Below are 23,339 nucleotides of genomic sequence, written 5' to 3' on the forward strand. Positions count from 1 at the left end.
CGTTCCGTAATTTGATCTATAAAATAAGGCTTAACTAGATGTGAATATTTCTGACCACTCTAATTATGGATCAATAACGTCGCAAAAGGTATCGATTACTAATGGAACAGTCTCCTAGCGACACCTCTTCCTTTACGGCAAATGGAACATGGCGGAGGGAGAGAAATCCTTAGACGGACTGGAGCTCAGCCAGGTACGATTTTAAAACAATTAATATAGCTGTCAGTGGTTACTGATAGCCCAGGACAAGACGATAAAGCATAATGCGTCAGTTCCTATGTAAACAACAGCTCGCCGGTGTCGTTAAAGGGCATCTACTTACCAGGTTAGCATGGTTAGCTGCTATGCTAGCTACCTAGTGGTAAATGGTTAAAATGTCCCTGCAGTATTTACCGCGCAGTAACAGTGAGTGTATGTGTATGGTTTTGGAGGCAGTACTTGGCAAAGTATATGTCACAGTAGGGGGAAATGTGTCAGGGTTGTCTGCAGTGTTTAAATGTCCATCTTTGGTTTTATCTCAACCCTGCTGTATTTTAGTGAGCGCTTTGTCCGTAGCGCTTCAGCACGACTTTTACCGTGAGTTAATACATTTAGAGCACCACTGTCTGGACTGTTTTCAGACCTGAAGCTCTTGAAACGTTTTGTCAGTCATAAACTATTGTCCATACAGGCCTGTTTGGACATAATGTTATCACATTAGATGTGACACTTGTGGTTAAATTGACTCGATGGAGTCCAACAAACAAAACAGAAATGACAGAAAGACATTGCTGTAGCTGCAGAGCCAGCACTATAAAACATGAAAATGATTGTTATCTAATGCACAGTGTGCAGTATGCAAATACAGCGATTAACTGCCAGTACGGATGCTGGTAAATATACACACCATTATTATTTTAATACAGCTGTTTCAACCTGATGTTAGCTATTAGGGACTTTTTTTTTTTTTTTGCATCCGATCCCATACAAGTCCTTAATTTTGAAACCGAGTCCGATCCGATACTTTGCAAAGCATTAAGAAAGAAAAAAAAGAATGCATCCAAGTTGTTGTCCCATAAGGTTTGTTTTTTATTTAAATAGTAACCCAAATCCTTATTGGTGGTTCAGCAGCACAAAATGTAAACAAATTCAACATGTTCTTCTTGTCTTCAACAAACAAAATAGGCCTATATCTTTTGTAGCGGTCTGACATATGAAACAAATATTTTTCTTTTACTCAGTCAAACCCCACAAAGAAACCATAAAACCCATAAACAGGTCCCTTAACACCAAAATTAAATTGTTTAACTGGTTTCTGTAGAACAAAAGAATTATACTATACTATACAAAAATACAAATACAACTGTAATCGGTTTCAAGAAAGTATATATTTTTTTTCACCAAAGAAAAGAAATGTTTCTTCCCGTTCAGTCAGTTCAATCCAGTTCAAACGAAAAACTCCACTCCGGGATTTCCAAATAACATATCACAGTTAAATTCAGTTCGATCCACACAGTTCACTAAACAAAAGAAAACTCCACCCCAGGTTTTTCCCACAAACAAGGCGGTAAAGAAAATCCACTGTTTGCTCGCTCTGACTCAGTTCAGTTTCAAAACAATAAATCAACCCGGCCTGAAGGTTCCAAATAAGGAATAATGAAACGGAAATAACCCCCGGCTTTTGCCACCTCACGGGACTGTGGGTGAATGCCGTAACGCTCCGGCGTTGTTTCGGGTGTGGAGGCTCCGTAGCATCCCTTGATATCCGTGGCGGAATCTATTTATTTATTGTGTGACTGTAATCTGCATGTTGATGTGAGACGCCGGTACTTTTTTCATATGCCCAAGATGAATTTCTCTTGAGAGACAATAAAGATCAATCTTCTTAATCTCTGAGGTGAGGCCGGTGGCCGGATGGATGATATTCCATAGGGAAGCGCAGCTATTTCGCAGACTTTGAGTGGTGTAAAATGCGTGGTAGGCCGAATACGCAGAGGACTTCTCGCTCATTTCTAACTCTCCGGCCACACTCGTCATACTGCCAGGAGTGGCATAATGTAGGGGCTAGTCTACCTGGGCTCAGGTGATCGAGCCATCCCACTGGCCATGGCACCGGTGGCTGTGTCTGGAGGTAGGCCTACCTCAGTGTCTGGAGGTGAGCAAGCCATTCGCTGACTGTCTTATAATAAATATATATTTATAAAATATACAGGATCGCCACACTTTATACATTGGAAGCGGAGGCAGCAGTGAACAATATAGATAGAAACCTGGCCATTTTTGTTGTTTTGATTCCTCCAATCTTTTATTACCGATTCCTATTTTGTAAAAATAACGTGATCGGTGCCAATACCCGATCTGATCCTCGGATCGGGTATCGTGTGAGTACTGGGATGTTTATATCATGTAAAACTACCCATTTCACACCATGTATCATTCACACATCATAATTTAGGCCTGAATTACTTTCCAGTCACTCACTGGATATTTTATGAATGGTGACCAAAGTATCACTCTTTGACTTGTGGTCTACAGTACTCATAGAAGTGCAGTTCAAACAGTAAAAGTTTATCTGTGTGTACCTGGTGCTTTTATGGAGCTGCCAGCCAGCACAGGAAGTGGCAAAGTGAAATAAGATTGAGTAGTCCAGCAGACATCAGAAGGAAGCAGTGTGACTCATTTCTTACTTATTGGTCATTTTTACTATTTCTTACTTGAGCTTTTTCACTTTGATGCCAGGCTCTTTGTGGTGCACATGTACCTACTTAAGATTTCTAAAGCCAAAGCAATGTGAAAGCTCTGTGTAGTGGTAGCATCAGCAGTCAATACAGAATCACATATTTCTGCTTAAGAAGTTCACATCTTCATAATTTTAATAAAATGCCCTTAAACCAAGATTTGAAGTTAGTAAACACGATGCATTGCTAAAGTTCCTCACTATGAAACTGGTGGCATATAAATGTGGTTATGAGTCACGAGGTGGAGGCACATGTGCGTCATTCACGTCTCCGTTGCCTTGCAGGAATGGCTGGAGGCTGCAGACTGCAGGGCGGAGCTGTTCCGCTACCTGAAGGAGCAGGTGCCCCAGATCTTCTGCCTGAAGAAGGAGTTCAGCCCTCAGGAAGAAGAGGAGCTTGTGCAGAGCCGACTCCTCCACCCTCTGGAGTGCTTCCTCTTTGGAGAGGATCCTCAGGAGGGTCTGGAGAAGCTCAAGCAGGGCAGCAGCTCCTCCCAGCTCTGTGGACGTGTCTTCAAAGAGGGAGAAACCGTCTACTCCTGCAGGTCGGACTAATGCCACTGATCTTCTGTAGTAAATAAATTATAACAGCAACAATAACACTTATGTTATGATTAAATGCAAGGTATTTACTTGCTCTTGTACTAAATTTAAGCATTGGATGATTCATGTTGTTGCTGACAGGCATTATATTAAGGTATCAAAGTATTTGCAGCACCAGTAGGATCTGGGATTACTGGATGAGGTGCAGAGCCGCAGAGGTCAAAGGCAGCAATATACGTACATGGAGGCTATTTGTCACCACTAAGTACTACTACACTTCTTAAAAAAATTAAGGGAACACTTAATGGTCATAGTATAAGACCAAGTCAGTTCTTTTTCAGGGATATCATTCTGTCCATCTTTATATCAGCCCTTGATTTCAGTTTTTTGTTTGATTTCTGTCGTGACTTTGAATCCAGCCCTCAGTGGATTGATTATTTGGGTTTCCACTGACTGTTTGTTTGTCATTTCGTTCTCAACGAATTATACAGCGTACATCAGCAAAGATTTTCACCTTGAATAATTCATTCATCGAAATCCGATGTGTGATTTAAGTGTTCCCTTGATTTTTCTGAGCAGTGCAGAAGAAATAATTTGGCCTTAGTAAACTTTAGTTCTGCAGTGGTCTAAACAGACAACAACACCACAGTATTCAGGCTAAGTGTTAAAAATGAATAGTTAATGAGAAGACTCTCAGGTTTCAGTATGTGGCAGTCCGTGAGTGGAATCTGAATGATGTTAAAAAATACAGTAACACTCACATAGATGTGTACATCTGCTTGTCTGTCACCACTAAATGTGCCATGTAAGTTTATGTCAACATGAGTTGTATTTAACAAATTACTGCCACATCCCTGCATAATTAGGTATGATGATGAGCAAATAATGCTGAATAACTTGCCAGCAGCTGGTCATTTTAACATAATGATGAGTAACTTAAAAATAATCCAAGGAATACAAATAATGGGTCTCAGTTTGTAATGTACGTGTGCATGTTACCGTAAAGAAACTCCAGTGTCTTATTGAAAACAATTGCATGTAACATATGAGATGAAAGTATGTGTGCTATTGTCTGACTGAAATTCAGCCAATGACAGTGAATCATTATCAATACAACCAAAGTTCCTGTGCTCATCACGTTTACACTGTAGATGCTGAAGCACTGGTAATGAAGTTTTGTTAATGCAGGACTAGTCTCACATAGCCAGAACATTCTTCACACTTTGTTTTAGCACTGTGCCAGCTCTGGAGAAAGATCGCTCTGGGTTGTTTGTATTTCTTTAAACGAGTCACAGTCATCTTAGGCGGCACTAAGCCTGAGAGCGACACAGCAACGTTACCCTTGCACAATACTGTCAGGATTGAACTTGTAACAGTTGCATGTGTGCAGGTGAGCCCTGGCATGAAACTGACTAAAACCTTTCACAAGAGAAGACCACGTAAAACATTAAAGAACGCATATGGGCTATGTGATGCAATTTTTACTGACAAGAAAAGACAAACATGATGTGATCAGTGACCTAGAGATGATGATGTTAAAACCACAGATGTATATGGCTCCTGCAGAACATTATTAAAGCAATATCACAGACGCTCATGTGAAGAGGAACAGATCGGTACATTTGTCAGGTCAATGTCATTGGCGCAAAAGACGAAAGATGTGCCAAATAAACAAAGACTTATGATTGCTAGCACGGACGTTGTTGTTGCTTGACGTAGCAAGGAGGATTTTAAAACCAGTGACACACTGATCGCAGAAAGGAGGAGAATTCCTTCTGAAAAAAGCTTACACACACAGTCTACATCCCTGTGAGTCATACTAATGCAGGAGAAGCTGTCATCCAGTTCAGTTTGTACAGTAACTACAGTGGCATGTCTTCAGCCTCAAATACCACACTTGTCTTGTCATTTGCTTCATGTATTAACAAATCCTCTTCAACCTATTGCAGGGATTGTGCGATTGATCCCACTTGTGTCCTGTGCATGGACTGTTTCCAGGATAGTGTGCACAAAAGCCATCGTTACAAGGTTGGTGTCCTTATAAATGTCTAATTCCTGTCAGTCACCAGTCTCTGTGATTCACTCTTGTGCACAGTGTGCTATAATGTCAATTTGATAACCCCACTGTTTCCCCTCTAAACTTTACAAAAAACCACAATATATTCCGTGACTTAAATTTGACCTCTCAAGTTGGAACCCTGCTGTTGCATAATAATGCATTCCCACGGCTTAAACAGCTGAACAACTTAATTGCTGCTGCGTGTAGCCATTACTCTCCCTTAGTGATATACTGTCCCTTTTTTCCCCAGATGCACGCGTCATCAGGCGGGGGCTTCTGTGATTGTGGGGACGTAGAAGCCTGGAAGATTGGCCCCTGTTGCTCCAAACACGACCCAGGGGCAGCCACAGCCATGGTAACGGTGAGTTATATAATGGAGCGGAAAGAGGGACGTGGGAGGGGTGTACTTGTCCCATTCTGTGTCAGTGAACCCCAGAATGCTTATTTTCCCATCTTAGTCCTGGATGCTGCTCTCTTGGCTGCGGACTTGGCTCCGGAAACGAGAGAGAAAGGCACTTTGTTGACCTGCACCAACAGAGAAAATTTATAACTAGGTTAAGAGATTGGGAGGGTGAATGAGTGCTGAAAAGCTGGTGGAAAGCAGTTGTCGGCAGTGAGACTGGTTAAGAGCAGCCTTTCAACAATTGCCTAAATCCTGCTGAAGTGTACAGGGATGCATTCAGTTTGCAGGTGCTTGTACCAGACTGCTGCTGGGACGCATTTTCATGATTGCACCGTTCAGCAGTTGTTTGTTTGTCAGGCCTTTCTTTGCTGATCACGGTGTTTTGGCTTTCCTCTGATAAGATCCTGTTTAGAGGCTTTGAGCAGACGTACAGCTTGACGGCTGTGCGCCTGTTTCCGTAAACAGCAGGTGCTCCTATCAGCAGAGACATCACTGGCACAAGTCTGGCAGGCTGCTTTGTGTTTTCTATGCCAGACCTAAACCTGTGCTTAACACGTAGTGACACATCACATGACCATGAACACGTCTCCGCACTGAACATGGAGACCCATCGTGCTGTTTCAAACCTCTTTTTGTTTGGATTGTCGTAGATTCTAGTGCTTGTTCTCACACAGTGGTGTGACGCAGAGGCTGGTGTAAATACACAGACGCTGTATGTTTGCTTTTATGTTAAATGTCGGACATTTGTATGAAATACTTGGCTGCTATGTGAAATGTTTGCTCTCAGGGGATTTGATATTAACTCCAGAGGACCAGCTGCCTGTGTAGCTCTTATTAAGCAAAATATTTAGACTGGCTGCTTGTCATATTGTAAAGTCACTGCTTGTGACACAGGAAGTGGGGAATTACTAACGGTTATTACAACAAGTTTTTCCATATCAGACTAGCTTTAGTTGAATACATGTGTGTATCTTTTATAACCTTTCCTTGTAGCAACATATTTAATAAATCAGTCCAGGTTTGGATTTAGCTTTTTCCTGAGTGATTTTCTTGTTTTATGGATATGAAGCATTAGTAGAGGGTGCCTGAGGCCTGAGAGTTTCATTACCAATGACTGCTGCACTGTAATTGTTGTGCACATGATAAGAATAAGAACTTGAAGATGAAATTGAACTTGACATTACCAGCAAATGATAGTTAGTCGTCACAAAAGAAATGCTTTTAGAAATGATTTTGTTGACTGGCCGATTAAATGTTGCTACCATATATATACAGCACCAGAAATACTTGTGGGTTATGCTTATTTTGCTCTGAAATGTCATGTCTTTCACATTTTGCTTTATAAAAAACAAGAATCTGTGTAGCTACTAATGTTAATAATGCCAGATTAAAAACAAAATGGAAACGACAAAAACACATCAGTCTGTTCACCCTGCCTCGCAAGTAGGGGGCTAGAAAGTAGGACAAAGATGACATCTTGTAAATGAGAAGTTGACATGTTTTTTAGGGTGATGTACAGTGTTCATAATGCACCGTATGTAGTGCCACATATTTCAGCTTCACTTAAAATATTGTGTTTTGAGTGTTTTCTTACTTTAAATCTAGTTGACTAGTCGGAGTTTTAACTTCTGTGTAAACATCAGGCATATTAGTTGTTGGGAACATACCTACTCTGAAGCTAAAGACAATGTTTCTGGTAAGGTAATTTTGGAGCAAGAGACCTCCTGGGACTCTAAGTGTTATGCTCAAAAATGTGAGTTCTGTGTAATCCCGTGTCTCATTTTCTGCAGGATGAGTGTGTGTTGGAACCCGAGCTATACGCGCGCGCTGAGAAGCTGTTCCGGATCTTGCTGCACTACTTCACAGATTTCTTGGTGTGGGAGGAGAACTTTGAACTGTCAGCTGAACTCCAGCCCCAGTATGGCCTTGTCTCATCACATGCAAATGCACTAATCCATATGCAAAGCACTCAACTTAACTTTGACAGTGTATTTCTCCATCCATTCAGGACAAAAGACAATACATACTACTGTGTACTGTACAATGATGAGCACCACTCCTACGACCACGTCATCTACACCCTGCAGCGTTCCATTAACTGTGATCAGGCCGAAGCACAGACGCACACAGCACTTATTGACAAGGAGGTACTTTTTTGGTTTGATTTGCATATGACTCTTCCTTTACAATAATGCCATGTCAGTGGGAAGCTGATATGAGTCAGCTTCCATAATCTGCAGATTATGACATACTGCAATTATTGTTAACTGTTGCACAGGGTCGGCGGGCAGTAAAGAGAGGAACCCTTCGTTCCTGCCAGCAAGCAAAGGATCTCATCAAGGTAAACACCAGCCACTGACTCTGCACCAGTTTAGTCTTAGTCTTGTTGCAGTTTCTAATGCCACATTTCCAGTGCATGATTCAGCTCTGCTCAATGCAACTCACTTTTGGTATCAGGTCCTTTTCTCAATTTCATTTTCCACTGTAAATAGTACACCCTCAGTGTAGGCGGGAGTCTCAGCTCATTGCCAAAGCAATGCTGTGTGAAACTGCCATGACTTCATCTTCAACGTGACACTTGCTGGATCCTTTAATTGGCATCCAAACAGGAATGTGGTTACTTAGTATGGTGTAGTTTGCAGGCTTCTATTTTTTTCAAATCTGGGTCAAATAAGTAAGTAGACATGTGGTTGCCATTGACGGTAGCTTGGCTATTTAAAAGATGAGTTTGTGCAGGATGCCCCATGTCAACTAGCTTGGAACCTCAACGAAGGGGGTACAAAAAAAACTACCAGTTACTATCCACAACTTTTACTAATGAAAAAAGAGCAGGTTGAGTTCAGTGGAGCCATGTCCTGGAAATTTTACCTACTTGAGCTTCAACTCTTTCATTGTTGTGTTGCAGTCCAACTCCAACCATATTTCCCAGATTCCACTGCGGGTGGAGATCCTTCACGCATCAGTAATGGCTCATCAAACTTTTGTTCTGCGTCTCGGAACCTGGTTTCAAAAGATCATCGGTTACTCAGGTTGCTGTCGTCATAGTTGCCGTACTTGCACCACACAAACTTAACAGATTTATTTATTGGTTGCGCACCTTTGACGTCCTCAGTTGTCCGCACATGTCATCTGACTGGGAACTTCTGTGTGTCTTGTGCAGTGGGCTTCAGGCAGGCTTTCTGTCAGGTGGTACTAGAGCCCAATGCAGACAGCGACAGGCCTTGCCTCATCAGCAGACTCATGCTGCACGATGGCACGATGTACAAAGGCAAGTAGATCTGAGCTTGATTTTCACTACAAGCTTAATCTCAACTCGATTCTATATGACACTAACATGAAGGGTTTTTTTCTTATTTCCTGAAGGAGCTCGCAAGATAGTACATGAACTGATTTTCTGTAGCATGCTCATGGAGACGGAGTTCAAGAGGCTTTTTGCAATTGAGTTTACAAAGGTAAGAAAGGAGACAATATTTTACATGTTTTTGTAGTTTTTTCCCCCAAGTTGCTTCAATTATCACATCACCACATCTTTGTCTTTTCAGCACTATAAGCAGCTGCAAAAGGACTTCATAGTTGATGACCATGAGAGGAGTATATCCATCACTGCTCTGTCTGTTCAGATATTCACTGTACCCACGTTGGTAAGTGTTGTTTGTTGTTAGGGCATTAACGTAGATACTGTGTCATAGAAGGGTAAATGATATACATCTTTAATATTTGGACTTCTTGTTCTTCTTCTTGTTACATTCCTGTTCATGTTCTAGGCCAGACAGCTTATCGAAGAGGGCAATGTCATAAAAGTGATAGTTGGCACAGTCATGGAATTGCTGCGTGAACACCTGGACGACAACAATCGCTTCTGCTTCCACGGCTACAACTCTGACAAGTTTGCACGCATCCAGGTCATCTTCCACGACCTCAGGTAATTAAATGAGCAACAGCTTTAATAAACTCTCCGTTCCTAACATTTTGTGGTCTTTATCTAAAGTGTAACTTCTGTCTCAGGTATATTCTGATCAGTAAACCGTCAATATGGACCGAAGAGCTGCGGAGAGAGTTCATGGAGGGATTTAAAGTCTTTCTAGGGCTTCTCCAATGCATGCAGGTAATAATTATCTCAACCTTGAGCCACCCTTTGATGGTGTGTAAGAGCAGGGCTGTTACATCAGGTTACATTAACTTGACACACCCAATTTAATTTTATTTAATGAGTCCTGGTCTTTTTTCATTGCCTTATTAGGGTATGGAGGAGGTGAAGCGCCAGTTTGGGCAACACATTGCGGTAGAGCCAGAGTGGGAGGCTGGCTTTTCTCTGCAGATCCAGCTTCGCCACATTCTGGCTATGTTTCAGGACTGGTGTTCCTCTGATGTGAGTTGTCATGCAGTTGTCCCAGAAATAGAGGAAGAATAACCTCTCTTACTGTCTGTTCACTGAGAACAGGCAGCAATAAAGAAGAGTAGGAGTGAATTGCTGTGTTTAATCTTTGCTCGTTTGACCCCTCCAGGACGAGATCTTGCTGCTTGCATTCAAAGAGTGCCACAAAGTCCTGATGCAGTGCAGTAACCAGCCCTTCAACAGGGAGCCCACTGACTACTACATGTACAAGCACATCCTCCATGTTCGTCCGTACAAAGTGTCTCAGGAACCTGTCAGCATACATCTGCCCATCTCCAGGCTACTGGCTGGTAGGAGAACTAATATTTAAGACACTGTGATTTATTTTCTATTACTGTGAACTTAGTGTGTTCTACATTGTGGTTTCTAGGTTTGTATGTACTTCTGTGCAGAGCAGGGGCCATTGAACGTCTGGATAATCCTGTAAGTTACAGAAAATAACAACATACAGTGCGTGTACTGTGTTATGTTCAGTGAATGAACAGTCTAAACTTCCACTGCTGGCATCAGAGAGTTATGGTTTCTTTCCATTTGTTGCAGGAGAGCTTTGACCACACTCAGCTGGCAGAGCATCCTCTGCGCTGTGTGGTGTTGGCCGCTCAGGTCTCTGCTGAAATGTGGCGGAGAAATGGGCTCTCATTGGTCAGCCAGGTATGCTATATTCTTTGGCTGCTTAAGGCATTGCTTTAACTCAGTGTGCTCTCTGTTATTATGTCTTCAAGGAATAAATAACAAGTAAATTAATTTTTGTTTCACATGATCAGGTCTACTACTATCAGGACGTAAAATGCAGGGACGAGATGTACGATAAGGACATTCTCATGCTTCAGGTTTGTGGAAATCAGACAGTGATTATGTTAACATGCACAAAATATTCCAGTTTTGCCCTTATTCCAAAACAAAAGACATTATTCTTGCTAAGCTGTTTGTAAAGCTGATAACAATGAATAATCCAGTAATATTCCCGTTTACATGCAGCCATGCGTACTCCGTTTAACGTGCCCTAACGTGCTGTTATCAAGTGAAATGGCTGGAGCTGTTTTCTTGTGGGCATGCATCTCTTCCCCGGCTTTGCACACTGTTGGCTAGTTGGTTTGACCATAAACAGGAATGAGGCGTGTAGCCGCAGTATTAACCCAAGTTGAGACGCATATTCTGAATGCGCTGTATACATGTCCACAGAATGCTCCTAAAACCAGAAAGATACCTGCATATCCCACATGTCTTCATTGGAAAATGCACCACACCTAATTTGTAATATCAAAATGGAATATGCTCTTTACACGACCTGTATCAAATTTGGAATAATGGCATATTTTAAAAAATGCTGTAATATTACTGTGCATGTTAACGTAGTCATTGAGAATGTCTTCAGAATTTTTCTCACGCTCCTGCTATATACACAGTGTGGTGATGTGTGACCCTACCCACAAACTGTTTACAGATAGCTGCTTCTAAAATGGATCCCAACCACTTCCTCATGCTAATCTTGTTGAGATTTGAGCTCTTTGAGTACTTTAATGGCAGTTGTTCAAGCAAAGACCAGGTAAGTGATACCTCCAACAATCATTCAGAACAAAAAGTTGTCGTGCCACCAAATGCTCTGCTCAGTGATGAAATGCGACATAATTTGCAGGACGAACTGACACAGTGGAACCGCTTGACAGAAGAGATGCTCTACCTCCTCATCGTCATCACTGGTACAGTGTGAAATATTACTGAGTAAACTTGGGAAGTTTGTTGTTTGGATATGAGCTGTACTATAGTGTCTGACCACTGGTGTGTTTGCAGGTGAGCGCTATGTCCCCGGTATCAGTCAGGTGACCAAAGAGGATGTGACAATGAGGGAGGTTATCCACCTGCTGTGCATTGAGCCCATGGCTCATAGTAGCCTCGTCAAGGGTTTGCCAGAGAATGTAAGCTGCACGTGTTGTTTAAATTATAGAGTTAATGTCTTGAATTTAATGAGGGAACAGTGGTTTAAAAACAAGTTTGAAATGTTTTCTTTTGTAGGAGAGCCACGAAACAGGCCTGGAGACTGTAATTGCCAAAGTTGCCACCTTCAAGTAAGATTAAAGAACTGTGAAAGAGTTCATGATTTATTTCACTTGTCATTTCAGAGTGGGTTTAATCTGTCTGCTGTGCCTTTGTTTTTAGAAAACCAGGAGTTTCAGGGCATGGATTGTATGGTGTAAAAAAAGAGCGTCTGGTAGAATTCAACCCTTTCTTCTACCATTATTCAAGATCACAGCATAGCAAGGTAATGCAAAGTCTATATGCCAGTTTTACATTAAATCGACCCAACTTTTGTTAAATATTCCTCTTTTTATTCTGATCTTTTACTGTTTGCAGGCAGAAGAGTCTCAGAAGAAGAGAAGGGCTCAGGAGGGCAACGATAAAGGTGATCAATGTCTTTGCTCTGCACAGGCCTCCGTGTGACTCCAAGATGTGACAATCTGTACTTCAGAAGCTAATGCTAATAAATCAACTTGTGTGCTCATTTGCAGCTCTGCGTCCTCCAATACCTCCACCCTTCTGCCCACATTTCTCCAGCATAGTGCGTCTGCTCTGCTGTGACATTATCATCCACGTCCTGAGACGTGTCCTGCAGAGAGCTGCAGAGGACCGCTCGACTCATTGGACAGAAGCCATGATCCAGAGGGTACGCACTATCTGTTTTTTCTTTGCCTTGCTTTGCCTTTGCCCTTTATCACTCAAATCATTTGGAGTAATAATATTCATGCGCTTACCACACAGGCCCTGCACTTGATAGGTCAGGCATTGCTTGAAGAGAAAACACAGCTTGAGGATAGCAGTGTGGAGGAAGTGACCTTTGATTTCAGCCTCAAGGCCCGCAGTGAGTGACAGCTAATTGTTTTGTGTGATTTTATCACTCATACTTCTCAAAACTGCAAACTGGTTAATTTTGTGACATATATGTCTCTTCTGTTCTTCTAGGAATAGGTTCCGAACATGGCAAGTCAGTGTTCCTCTTGTTATCCAAGATTAAGGCTGTTCCTTCCCTCGAAGCCCAGAAAGACATGGTCAAATGGGTTCTACAGGTAGGCTGCTCCATTAGCCGATTTACATTATGCATTTGAATCACATAATAGTAGGGCTGTACTGAATGTCTTTTTTTACATTCAGTGCTTCTATTGAGGTTTTGGATTGAAGATTCAAATGTCTGTCATAACATTTTATGACATTGTAACCCTAAAAATCAAACAAACAAAATCCTTCATTTGAATAAAGTGTTTAGTCACATTAAATGAGTTAGTGTTTTTATAATTGAATCAGCTTCCTTCTGTGAATAGATGTAATTTATGTTGTTGTTAGATTGCTGCTGTATTGCCCTGTTAATACATGTGCGTGCCTCTCTTGGTGTTGCATGCAAACAAACAAAGAAAAATCTGCGTAGAAATCGAGTGCTGATTTAGAAATTGAATGTCAATGTAATGAATGAAACTTGGATGCTTCAGACTTTTTGGTACAGCCCTACAAAACAGTTTCTATCATTTTTGCAGACTGATGCATCCAGACTTATTTTCCAATGACCCTCACCATTTTAAATGAACGTTTTTCTTGCCAGATGTTTGAGATTGTCAAGTGCCTTAGAGAGAACTCCAGTCCAACAGCCTCCATGAGCGTGGATATAACCAAGCCAGAGGAGGTAAAAGAACAACGAATGATGAATTTAAAAATGTTATTTACTGAAACAATTGACTTAACTAGCTTGCGCTATTTTGGGTTTCTATACTGCCACACTGAGTGTGGGCAGCTGGGTTTTTAAAAAGGTTTCTTGGCAGTGTCCACTAGAAGATTTGGCGGTTGAATGAGTGCAGATGAAATAACAGCTTATACTATAGCCCAGTCTTTGCATAACAGAAACACTCCAGGTTAGAACATCCATGTGACAACTCACCTTTCATTTGGTTTCCCAATAGGATCTGAGGTTAAGGTGCAAAATACAATATAGCTGTCAGTCATTAAATTTCAAGAAATAACAAAGACTTGATTGCTTTCTGTATCTTCTCAGTGTTTAGAAGTTTTACTGTCTGACTTGTAATCATTCCAGAGTGCTCAGGACAAAGAGAAAGCTGAACGCAAAAGAAAGGCAGAGGCAGCCAAACTCCACCGGCAGAAGATCATGGCCCAGATGTCGGCAATGCAGAAAAACTTCATTGAGTCAAACAAGATGCTGTACGAGAACGTGCCAGAAAGCGGCTCACAGGGAGAGGCTGTTACATCTGCACAGAGGTGAGGATGACCATTAAATCCATGGTGTTTTTAGCTGGCTTGAGCTCAACATCGAAACCGAATGGCTAATTCTAGTTTTGTTTATTCCTCTAGCTGTGCCATGGAGCACAAGGAGCTGTGTGTAGCCATTGGGCCGCACCGAGGATCCTCCCCGGCCGAGAGGGAGGTGCTCACCTGCATTCTTTGCCAGGAAGAGCAGAAAGTTGTGGCCCAGGCTCCGGCCATGGTGCTAACTGCATGTGTCCAGAGGTCCACAGTGCTGACACAGTGCAGAGGAAAGATACCGACCATTAAAGCAGATGGTCAGTCTCCATTTAATTCATTTACTTGTTAACAACTGTAATTTGTTGTGTGGGAAATCAGACTCATTGGACACACTGGACTCATATGTGCACCGTCTTTATCCTTTAAAGGAACAGGAGCATCATATCCTCTCTTCATGCCTCCTGAACTGGCAGTTGGGACCCACACTGGCAGCTGTGGACATGTCATGCATGCCACATGTTGGCAGAAGTGAGTTATTACAAAAACAAATTTGCTAATTATTATTCCTTCAGTGCCACTCGTGTGTGTGTGTGTGTGGTCCAGTGTAAAGCACAATTGACAGTTCTTTTACCATTTACATGTTAATCTCTGTACTTTTCAGATATTTTGAGGCTGTTCAGAATATGACCAGGAACCGGCTCCACGCTGAGCTGATCATTGACCTGGAGAATGGGGAGTACTTGTGTCCCCTGTGCAAGTCTCTGTGCAACACCGTTGTCCCCCTCATCCCATTTGAACCACTAACGTTTAACTAGTAAGTCTAGTCCGCCTTATTCTGGCAAATCTGCAATGGAATGCTGGTTGTACAAATGTATAGAAGTTATTTGAGTATTTCTGTCCTGTGTGCAGTGAAAACGCAGAGATAATTGGACAGCATTTGACCCTGCCTCGCTGGGTTCAGATCATCTCTGCCAGGATTAAAGGACTCAAGTCAATCACTCAGGATAACGGTAAGAAGACATATTCAACATACAGTAATTGCATATTTTTGGTTGGGTGAACAGCAGTGGCAAAGGAAAAGGCATGTAAATTAGAGTAGCTTTATTTGATGAAGGGCTTTTACTGTAAAGTTGCTGCAGAAACTGTTTTATTTTGCCACATACTGTCTTCAAAAACAGAAAACAGGTGCATGCAGATAGTATTTGAAAGGCTGATAGTGACTTCCCTCAAAATTCGATATCAGATCTTTTGCTTCAGTACTTACCAACGAATTCCAGCATGCCTAGTTGCTTGTTATGTGCAACGTGAGATGACTGATATGTTTGTCTCTCTCGTGCAGATTGCAACACAGAAGGCAGCAGTGTCGATGTGGACACGGGGCTCTGTGGAGAGGGCCAACCAGACTTCAGGTCCATTCTGAGCTATGGCGTGCAAGAACCGTGAGTGAAACTGTCTGCTCCTTCATGGTTTCTTAAATGTCTAATATTTGCTACAACACATGAGTTTGAATTCTCTGCTGCTGGTTGTCTTTAGGAGGAAGTTCTCCGACAGCATAATGGAGATGCTGGTTGTTTGCGCCACCACTGTCCACAGGGTGGGACTGCAGACAGCACCCAATGAGCTGTGCCCACGTGTACCCCTCATGACTTGGAACACATGTGCCTTCACTATTCAGGCCATAGGTACAGTAAGATTTGGCTCATTGTGTCATTCTGCCATCTTTTCATGTTTTTGCAACTCTGACAATATGTTTGCATGTCTTCACAGAGAACATATTGCAGGTAGAGGACAAGCCGCTCTTTGGGTCGTTACAAAACAGACAGGTTAGATGCCAAATGACTTGTTAACAGCTGTCATATAATGCATGTTAAGTGTAATGGTTTAACTTGGTCAGACATCAGTTTTTGAAATGCTTCTCTACTTTAGCTTGCAGGTCTGAAGGCTATTGTTCAGTTTGCAGCAGCTCAGAGACTTAAGAGCTCACAGGCTGTCATTCAGAGGCACTTCACCGACATGTTGGGGGGTATGTGGACCTTTAAGAATACATATATTCATGTGTTGGATGTAATTGCATGGCTTTCTTATGTGTAAAACCTATTGTGTTTTTCTCGATTAATGAAATGTGCTTTTTACTGTGCTTGCTGTCCACTGATCTTGTGATCATAACTGTGACGTCTTTCCCCAGTCTTGCTACCAGTCATGGGCAGAAAAAACAGCCCCTCTATTCTGGAGGTGGACTTCTTCCATCTTCTGGTAGGTTTCACCTAAAGAGAACAGCTGTGTTGAGAATAATGGGCCTATTGATGATTACATTCATGCACTCATGCTCTCATAATGAAACATGATGATAGAGTTTTATATTTTACTATAATTCACATTTAAGTTTCTCCTAATTTAAGTAATTGTATTTATTAACATACTCGAATTTGTTTTGTTAATGATGTGTGTGTTCTTGTGTGTTTTTGTCAGGTGGGGTTGGTGTTGTCAGTACCTGCACTATATCAGGAGGAGGCTGTAGACTTACAGCCATCTGCTGTCAGCTCTGCCTACAACCACCTGCACATCATGCATCTTGTCACCATGGCCCACGTGCTGCAGGTCCTCCTTTCCTCTACAGGTACAAACAGCAAAACGTACATACTGGTTTGCATACTGAGTTACCTCAGAACGCTGTACAATTATAAGGATGATTTCAGAATGGTGTCATTTTACCTAGATTTCCCTGCAGTAGCTGGAGAGGAGACAGAGGAGGCGAAAGCAGCAGCAGAGCTGTACACGACAGTGTCACAACACACTGAAAGGTACAAGGGTTTCTTATCATCCTGTAGTTCATCAGGCAAAATACATGACCGGATTTTTTTGTTTGACATATGTATGTTGTTAAAAAAGGATAAGTGCAATAGCTGTGAATTAGCTAAATTGCTTGTAGTGTTTTTATTTCAGTAATACTTTATTAGGATAGTTGCAAACCCTCCCTATTGAATGACAAAAAACAGTTTCTGTCAGCAGCATTTACAGAAACATGCAACAACAGCCATCAAGAGCTACAACAATCATGGCAGGAAATTCATTTCCTGGCTATATAATTGTCAGCGTTATGCATAGATGTGCAGTTCTCGTGAGCTCCAAACCCTGAATAGAATATGAACTAAACTAAAACATTATGTATTCTGATACCTTGATTATTGAATTTAAAAGATAGAAATGTGAGCCAAAATTGTTGCCTCCTACAGATGTATAAATATATTGAATGAATTTCTTTTTTCCTTATTGGAGTGAAAGTTCAAACTCAGAATTTATGTTGTGAAAAAACAAATAAAAAGGGACTGTAGTAAACTGTGTCCAAAGATTTTGCAATGTCCATTAAGAATCTGTCAGTACATGGATGTAATTCTTACCACTGTTAGTACAGAATCCCAGCAAACGTTTTTCTGCTTCGGGACATGAACGTCTCAGTGGTGCTATCATATCTGTCATGCTGCTGCTGCAAGCCTGTGTTTTTTTGTTTTGTTTTTTTCCGATTATTATTTTTGTCTTTTATTAGACAGGACAGATTTAAGCGTGAAGGGGAGAGAGAGGGGGTGACGTGCAGCAAAGGGCCGCAGGCTGGAATTTAATCCACGGCCGCTGTGGCAAGGACAATGCCTTTGTACATGGGATGCCCACTATGACGACTGAGCTACTCAGCGCCCTGGCAAATGGCCTGGGTTTTTTTTAGCTGTGGCCAGCAGCTCTATAGGTTGCTCTGTTGAACAGTCGGTTGTTCAGTCCACAAAAATTTCCCCACCCTTTGGCGGCCACAGTTTATGCCCTAGGAGGCTTAAATTTGGCATGGAGGTCAATTGTGTGTGAGTGAAGGTATCTGTTTTCATGCCAATCGGCAGTAAGGGGCTGGGGGGCAAGTGTAAAAGTGGCTTGTAACAAAAAGTCTCATAACGTGACCAGTGTGGGTCCCATGTGACTTTGTAGACAGACGCGCGCGCACACACACACACACACACACACACACAGATACAAAAATAGACAGACAGGCAAACACATACACACACACCGGTTTACCACATCCCCTTTCATAGCTCATGAACTGGTTGTGGTAGGGAGGCATTGTTGTACTAGTGACAAGTGTTTGTGAGGTTGTATGTTATGTGGTAGCTGTTGCCACTTTGCGCTGGTTTCCACAGAGTTTTGTTTAAATTTGCATTTCTACCAATCCACATTTATTTGTAAACTCAGTTTAACTGTTCCTCTTCCATTTAATAACAAGAAAATTGTTCTTTTAGGGATCTTTTGTTGATGTCAGACACTTCAAACTAAATGACAGCACGATATGCATTTATTATTTGTCTTTATTCAGACTTTAAATGGCAGCTCTTGATGATAAAACTTTTTTAAATTGCCATTTTTAGGGTTGTCCTTCTGGGGTTGAAACCATACTGCATGTCAGCTTTAACCTACAGAAGTTCACCATCCAGGCCTCTCTGTGAACACAGTCTACAGACATTTTCACTGAGTGTGGGGAAAGTTTGACATAGCAAGCACAGCAGAACAGTTATTTTTTATTAGCATGCTTCATAATCAAACTTGACAGGAATCAACCTCGCCTGTTTGTAATGGAAACAAATGTCCTCTCAGAAGAGCTTCTTGTTTTCTGTTGTCAGGGCCCTGTCCATGCTGCATGCTCAGAGATGGACTCGCTAATGTGGACAGCCTTCAGCTTGTTTGACAGATTGTTCTGTGTTTCGCTCATCAGGCTGACTCCAGATGTGTCCGGCAGCTCTGTGGCAGAAAGAGTGAAGAGAGGAATCGAACCTTTCCTGCGCTGCGCTGCTCTCTTTTTCAATTGCCTTACAGGAGTACCTCCTCCAGAGGAGCTTTTTAATATTGCTGGTCAGTGAAGTATAATAACATTAAAACATACTGAATATGAGGATTTAATGAATGAATTAATTCAAGCTAACATTTTTGTTCTCTGCAGTTACCTCTCAAGGACAGATGGAGGCGCTCTGCAGCTATTTGGCTGTACCCTCCAATGTGTTCCAGCTCTTCCAGGAGCACAGAGACACTTTTACTCCACTGCTGCAGAGGTAGGTGATGAACATTTAGTCAAGCTCAGTGTGTTTGATTAGAGGTGAGCAGTTTATATATAAATATTTATTTTTACTTCCTTAGGTGGTGTGGGAGCCCAGCTGTTACCAAAGTCCTAAAAGGCAAAACCCAGACAGTCAGGTAGGCTTTGGCCTTTGTATTCCTTCAGTGCAATTTTATTTTTTTATAAAACATCACCTAATAATTGATCAATTACCTCTTCAGATATCCCAGAAGAAGGAATCGTTTAATTGATCTTCCTGAGGATTACAGTTCTCTCCTCAATCAAGCCAGCCATTTCCAGTAAGTGGGAGACTGAAGTCCCTTCAATCAACACCAGACAGTGTAAACTCTGCTCAAGATGTTAAAACCCACTTAACTGCTCTGTGCTTTGTCCTCAGGTGCCCCAAATCTACGGATGATGACAGGAAGCATCCGACCCTGTGCCTGTTTTGTGGGGCCATGCTGTGCTCTCAGAGCTCCTGCTGTCTCAGCCAGCTGGATGGGGAAGATGTGGGAGCGTGCACCGCCCACGCTGCTACCTGTGGTGCTGGAGTAGGCATGTTCCTCAGGTGGGTCAATTCAAGTCCTTACAGGGAGCAAGAGAATTAATTTAATTTTGTGGCTTGAGGTATTTTGTTGTTGGGTTGTCTGTCCTTCCAATATCTCAGAGATACCTTGCAGGAATTTCTTCAGATTTGGCAAAAACGTCCACTTGAACTCAAAATTTTAGTGGTCAAAGGTCATACCCAAAAGGTCAAAATTCAACTTTACTGTTACATCATAATGCTTTGCAATAACACTTCTGACCGTTATTTAATGCCATAAGAGAGAGGGGGGACATTTGGTAGCACACTGAATTGGTGACACTAATCCTGATCGCCCACCAATAGTCTCTAAATGAAGACTGCATGTTTCTCACTGTAAATTAGTCACTGGAGACATTCATGTCAATATAGTGGTGACTTCCATTACATACATTATATGAGTCTGGACAGACATGGATGAAAACTGTAACTGCAACATGACTGTTTGGCAGAAGCATAAAACTGTGTGGTGGAAATTCTGGTACAGCTCTAAAACTTGATGTTTGACTGCATTTTTTTTCCTTCAAATTGTATTCTTTCCTGCTTGAAATGTTCAGTGTAAATAAAGTTTGACTTTCATGTTGACAGGATAAGAGAGTGTGAAGTTGTCCTCATGGCCAGTAAGACTCGAGGAAGCACATACCCTGCTCCTTACCTGGACGATTATGGGGAGACTGATCCTCACCTTGGGTAAGAATCACAGCTTCTTCTCCAGGTGCTGGCTGTTATTACTTCTGCTTAGAATTGCAAATGTAGACATGTCGATTATTGCCTCCTACAGGCGCCACTGTAATTTAAACACCTCCACCACCTGCAGACAATTATATACAGAACTGCAGGTCTGACACTCATTGTGTTTCAAACCTGCTGGTGGATAATATTTGCTGAGCCTGGTGCTTTTCATCACTGAGACCATGTGTCTGTGTTTGAAAAGACATGGAGCGTGTCACACTACGTATTTCTTGCATGATGCACTAATTTCAACAGGGTAGTCTTGTCTCAAATCGCACACTACCATATGCAGTTATCAGGAGTGATGATGTTTTTTTTCTTTTCTTTTTTTAAATCACCTCTTCTTCTTGTTTGTCATCTTTTTAACAATGTATTGCAAAGAGACAGTGGAGCATTATCGCCAACACTTGACTGCGATCTCTGCCCACACATAAACCAAACATACACCACTCAGAAGACCATTCGTTGTCTTCTTTCAAGATATACTTCTGTTGTCACAGGAAATTTAACGTTGACATACAGTCTCTTTCAAAATAAATGCACTACATCGGTACAACACTTTGAATTACAAACACACGTGGTTGAGTTTAGGAAAAAAGAACAGGGTTTGACTTTAAAATTTTACAGGACGCTAACACCGCTCTCTGAGGTGAAGGCGGTGTTTGTTGGAGCCATCCACCACCCTTCCTGTCCGCTCCACTTGAACTTTTGCCACCTTATCTTTCGGTCTTGTCCCACTGCGTTTCCCCTTGACACTGCCAGGTGCCGTTAAACTATAATGGCAACTGCCCGCGTATCATGCCAATGTTAAAGGACGTCTTTTTTCGTTGGTTTCTGACACCGCAAGTTACTGGCCAAACGCCAGATTTCGACGGCTTCGAAGTGAGATCGGGCTCCCAGCTCAGGCTCCTTGTTGTCCCTAGCCACCTGTTAAAATTTGAGAAGTTTGTGACCTAGCTTCTGCTACATCACAAAGATGGCGATGGTTGAGGATGAGAAGTGTTCGACACTCCACACTTGTGGAGCGTTTTGAGTGCACAAGTAGTATACTACATTTTCTCATACTTGGTAGTGTGAACGCATTTGGCGCACTTGTGCACTCAAAATATAAAGTGTTTCATACAGAAGTATGCGATTTGATAAACAATGTTTGATTTCCAAATTGGGAACAGGATTACATCACTTTTTTCATTGTATTAAATGGACTGTGCACCTAAAAATCAAAATCATATTTTACCTCTTACCTGTAGTGCTATTTATCAGTCTAAGTTGTTTTGGTGTGAATTGCAGAGTGTTAAAGATATTAGATATATATGTGTGATATAGATGTGTCATTATTTAATAAAATAGTATTTTTGATTTTGGAGTGACTGGCCCTTTAAGTGAAGTTTTAGTGTATAAGAACACTGCACAAATCACGCTGTCCTTTTTTGAAAAAGTGTTCCAGTAGAATCTTGCAGTTTAAAATTATTCAGCAATGCCATCACTGGAAAAAAATAACTACTAATCATAAGAATTATTACTGCTTCTATCAGCAGCCGTGTCCATTTTGTGTTTCTTTGATGAACCCTTGAATAAATCAAGCCATCTGTCTTTTCATTTCTAGAAGGGGCAATCCATTGCACCTTTGCCCAGAGCGCTACAGGAAGCTGAACCAGCTGTGGCAGCAGCACTGCATCCTGGAAGAAATCGCCCGCAGCCTAGAGGTGGTCAATGTTATGTTTGCCTTTGAGTGGCAGATGTTGTGATGATTGCTCCAGCTGTGGTGGCCGGGAAGTAAAGAGCACAGCCATAGAGCACAATCTGCTCCGATGCTCCTAAGGCACACACACTCACACTCACACACATACGTAAACAAACAAACAGAAATCACTCCTATAATCAAAGGAGGCCCGAGCAGCCGGTCCCTCCATGATGAAACCCCTGCTGGAGTCTAGAGAGGTGGGACAGTCAAAAGAGGAGGAACAGTGGAGGGGGATGAGTAATGAGCAAACCCAAGTCGCCTTGTTTTAATTTGATTGTCTGCTGTGAGAATGAGTTTCTGCTAGAATATTATTTGCAAATAGGCTCATTCAAATAAAGACAAACATCCGATACACGCTAACATCTTTCAGATATCAGTTTATATATTTAATTTCTCTCCTCAGTCATGCCGTGAATTTTCTGCATTCTCTTTTGGTGTTACAAATCATGATTTGTCATAAGTTATAATGGTTGAATTATGCTGTTTATGGAGGGTACATGAATTTGGAAATGTTTAGGCATGCTCAGAGATCTCACAGGTTTTTGCTAAATTATGGAGCCACGTGCCACTGTCACCTTTACTCACATATAGGCGCATATGTAAGGGATAAAACATTTATCGAATCTACATTATTTTCAAAGTGGTATTAAAACAAACTCAGCGTTCTGGGAGAACTATACAGTAACCTGCTTGCCTCATTTCCTGATATAGATGCATTTAATGAGAATAAGCAGACATTTTGACTCAGAATATTTCAGCCACATTTTGATATTTATGGTTACAAGTCCTCACTGACCTGCTATCATACTATATGCTATTATCAGATGCCCTT

General features: G+C 41.7%; 1 protein-coding gene across 1 annotated transcript; it reads left to right on the forward strand.

Moving 5' to 3' along the window:
- The first annotated feature begins 71 nt into the window (after positions 1 to 71).
- Positions 72 to 23,186, forward strand: ubr1 (ubiquitin protein ligase E3 component n-recognin 1). The gene is made up of 47 exons (XM_049595710.1): positions 72 to 193; positions 3,002 to 3,261; positions 5,209 to 5,287; positions 5,569 to 5,679; positions 7,512 to 7,639; positions 7,730 to 7,868; positions 8,000 to 8,062; positions 8,627 to 8,750; positions 8,882 to 8,989; positions 9,085 to 9,173; positions 9,264 to 9,362; positions 9,486 to 9,643; positions 9,727 to 9,826; positions 9,962 to 10,090; positions 10,227 to 10,407; positions 10,488 to 10,540; positions 10,658 to 10,768; positions 10,882 to 10,947; positions 11,562 to 11,663; positions 11,754 to 11,817; positions 11,909 to 12,033; positions 12,131 to 12,183; positions 12,275 to 12,377; positions 12,470 to 12,518; positions 12,625 to 12,779; positions 12,875 to 12,974; positions 13,076 to 13,179; positions 13,707 to 13,787; positions 14,193 to 14,374; positions 14,468 to 14,676; positions 14,788 to 14,887; positions 15,021 to 15,173; positions 15,269 to 15,369; positions 15,699 to 15,798; positions 15,893 to 16,041; positions 16,127 to 16,182; positions 16,286 to 16,382; positions 16,545 to 16,612; positions 16,829 to 16,976; positions 17,076 to 17,160; positions 19,110 to 19,246; positions 19,335 to 19,443; positions 19,529 to 19,585; positions 19,670 to 19,747; positions 19,846 to 20,016; positions 20,620 to 20,721; positions 22,370 to 23,186. The coding sequence occupies exons 1-47, from the start codon at positions 149 to 151 to the stop codon at positions 22,509 to 22,511; spliced, it is 5,223 nt and encodes a 1,740-aa protein (XP_049451667.1). The 5' UTR covers positions 72 to 148; the 3' UTR covers positions 22,512 to 23,186.
- Positions 23,187 to 23,339: the final 153 nt, after the last annotated feature.

The sequence above is a fragment of the Epinephelus fuscoguttatus genome, linkage group LG14, assembly GCF_011397635.1.
Source record: "Epinephelus fuscoguttatus linkage group LG14, E.fuscoguttatus.final_Chr_v1".
NCBI lineage: Eukaryota > Metazoa > Chordata > Actinopteri > Perciformes > Serranidae > Epinephelus > Epinephelus fuscoguttatus.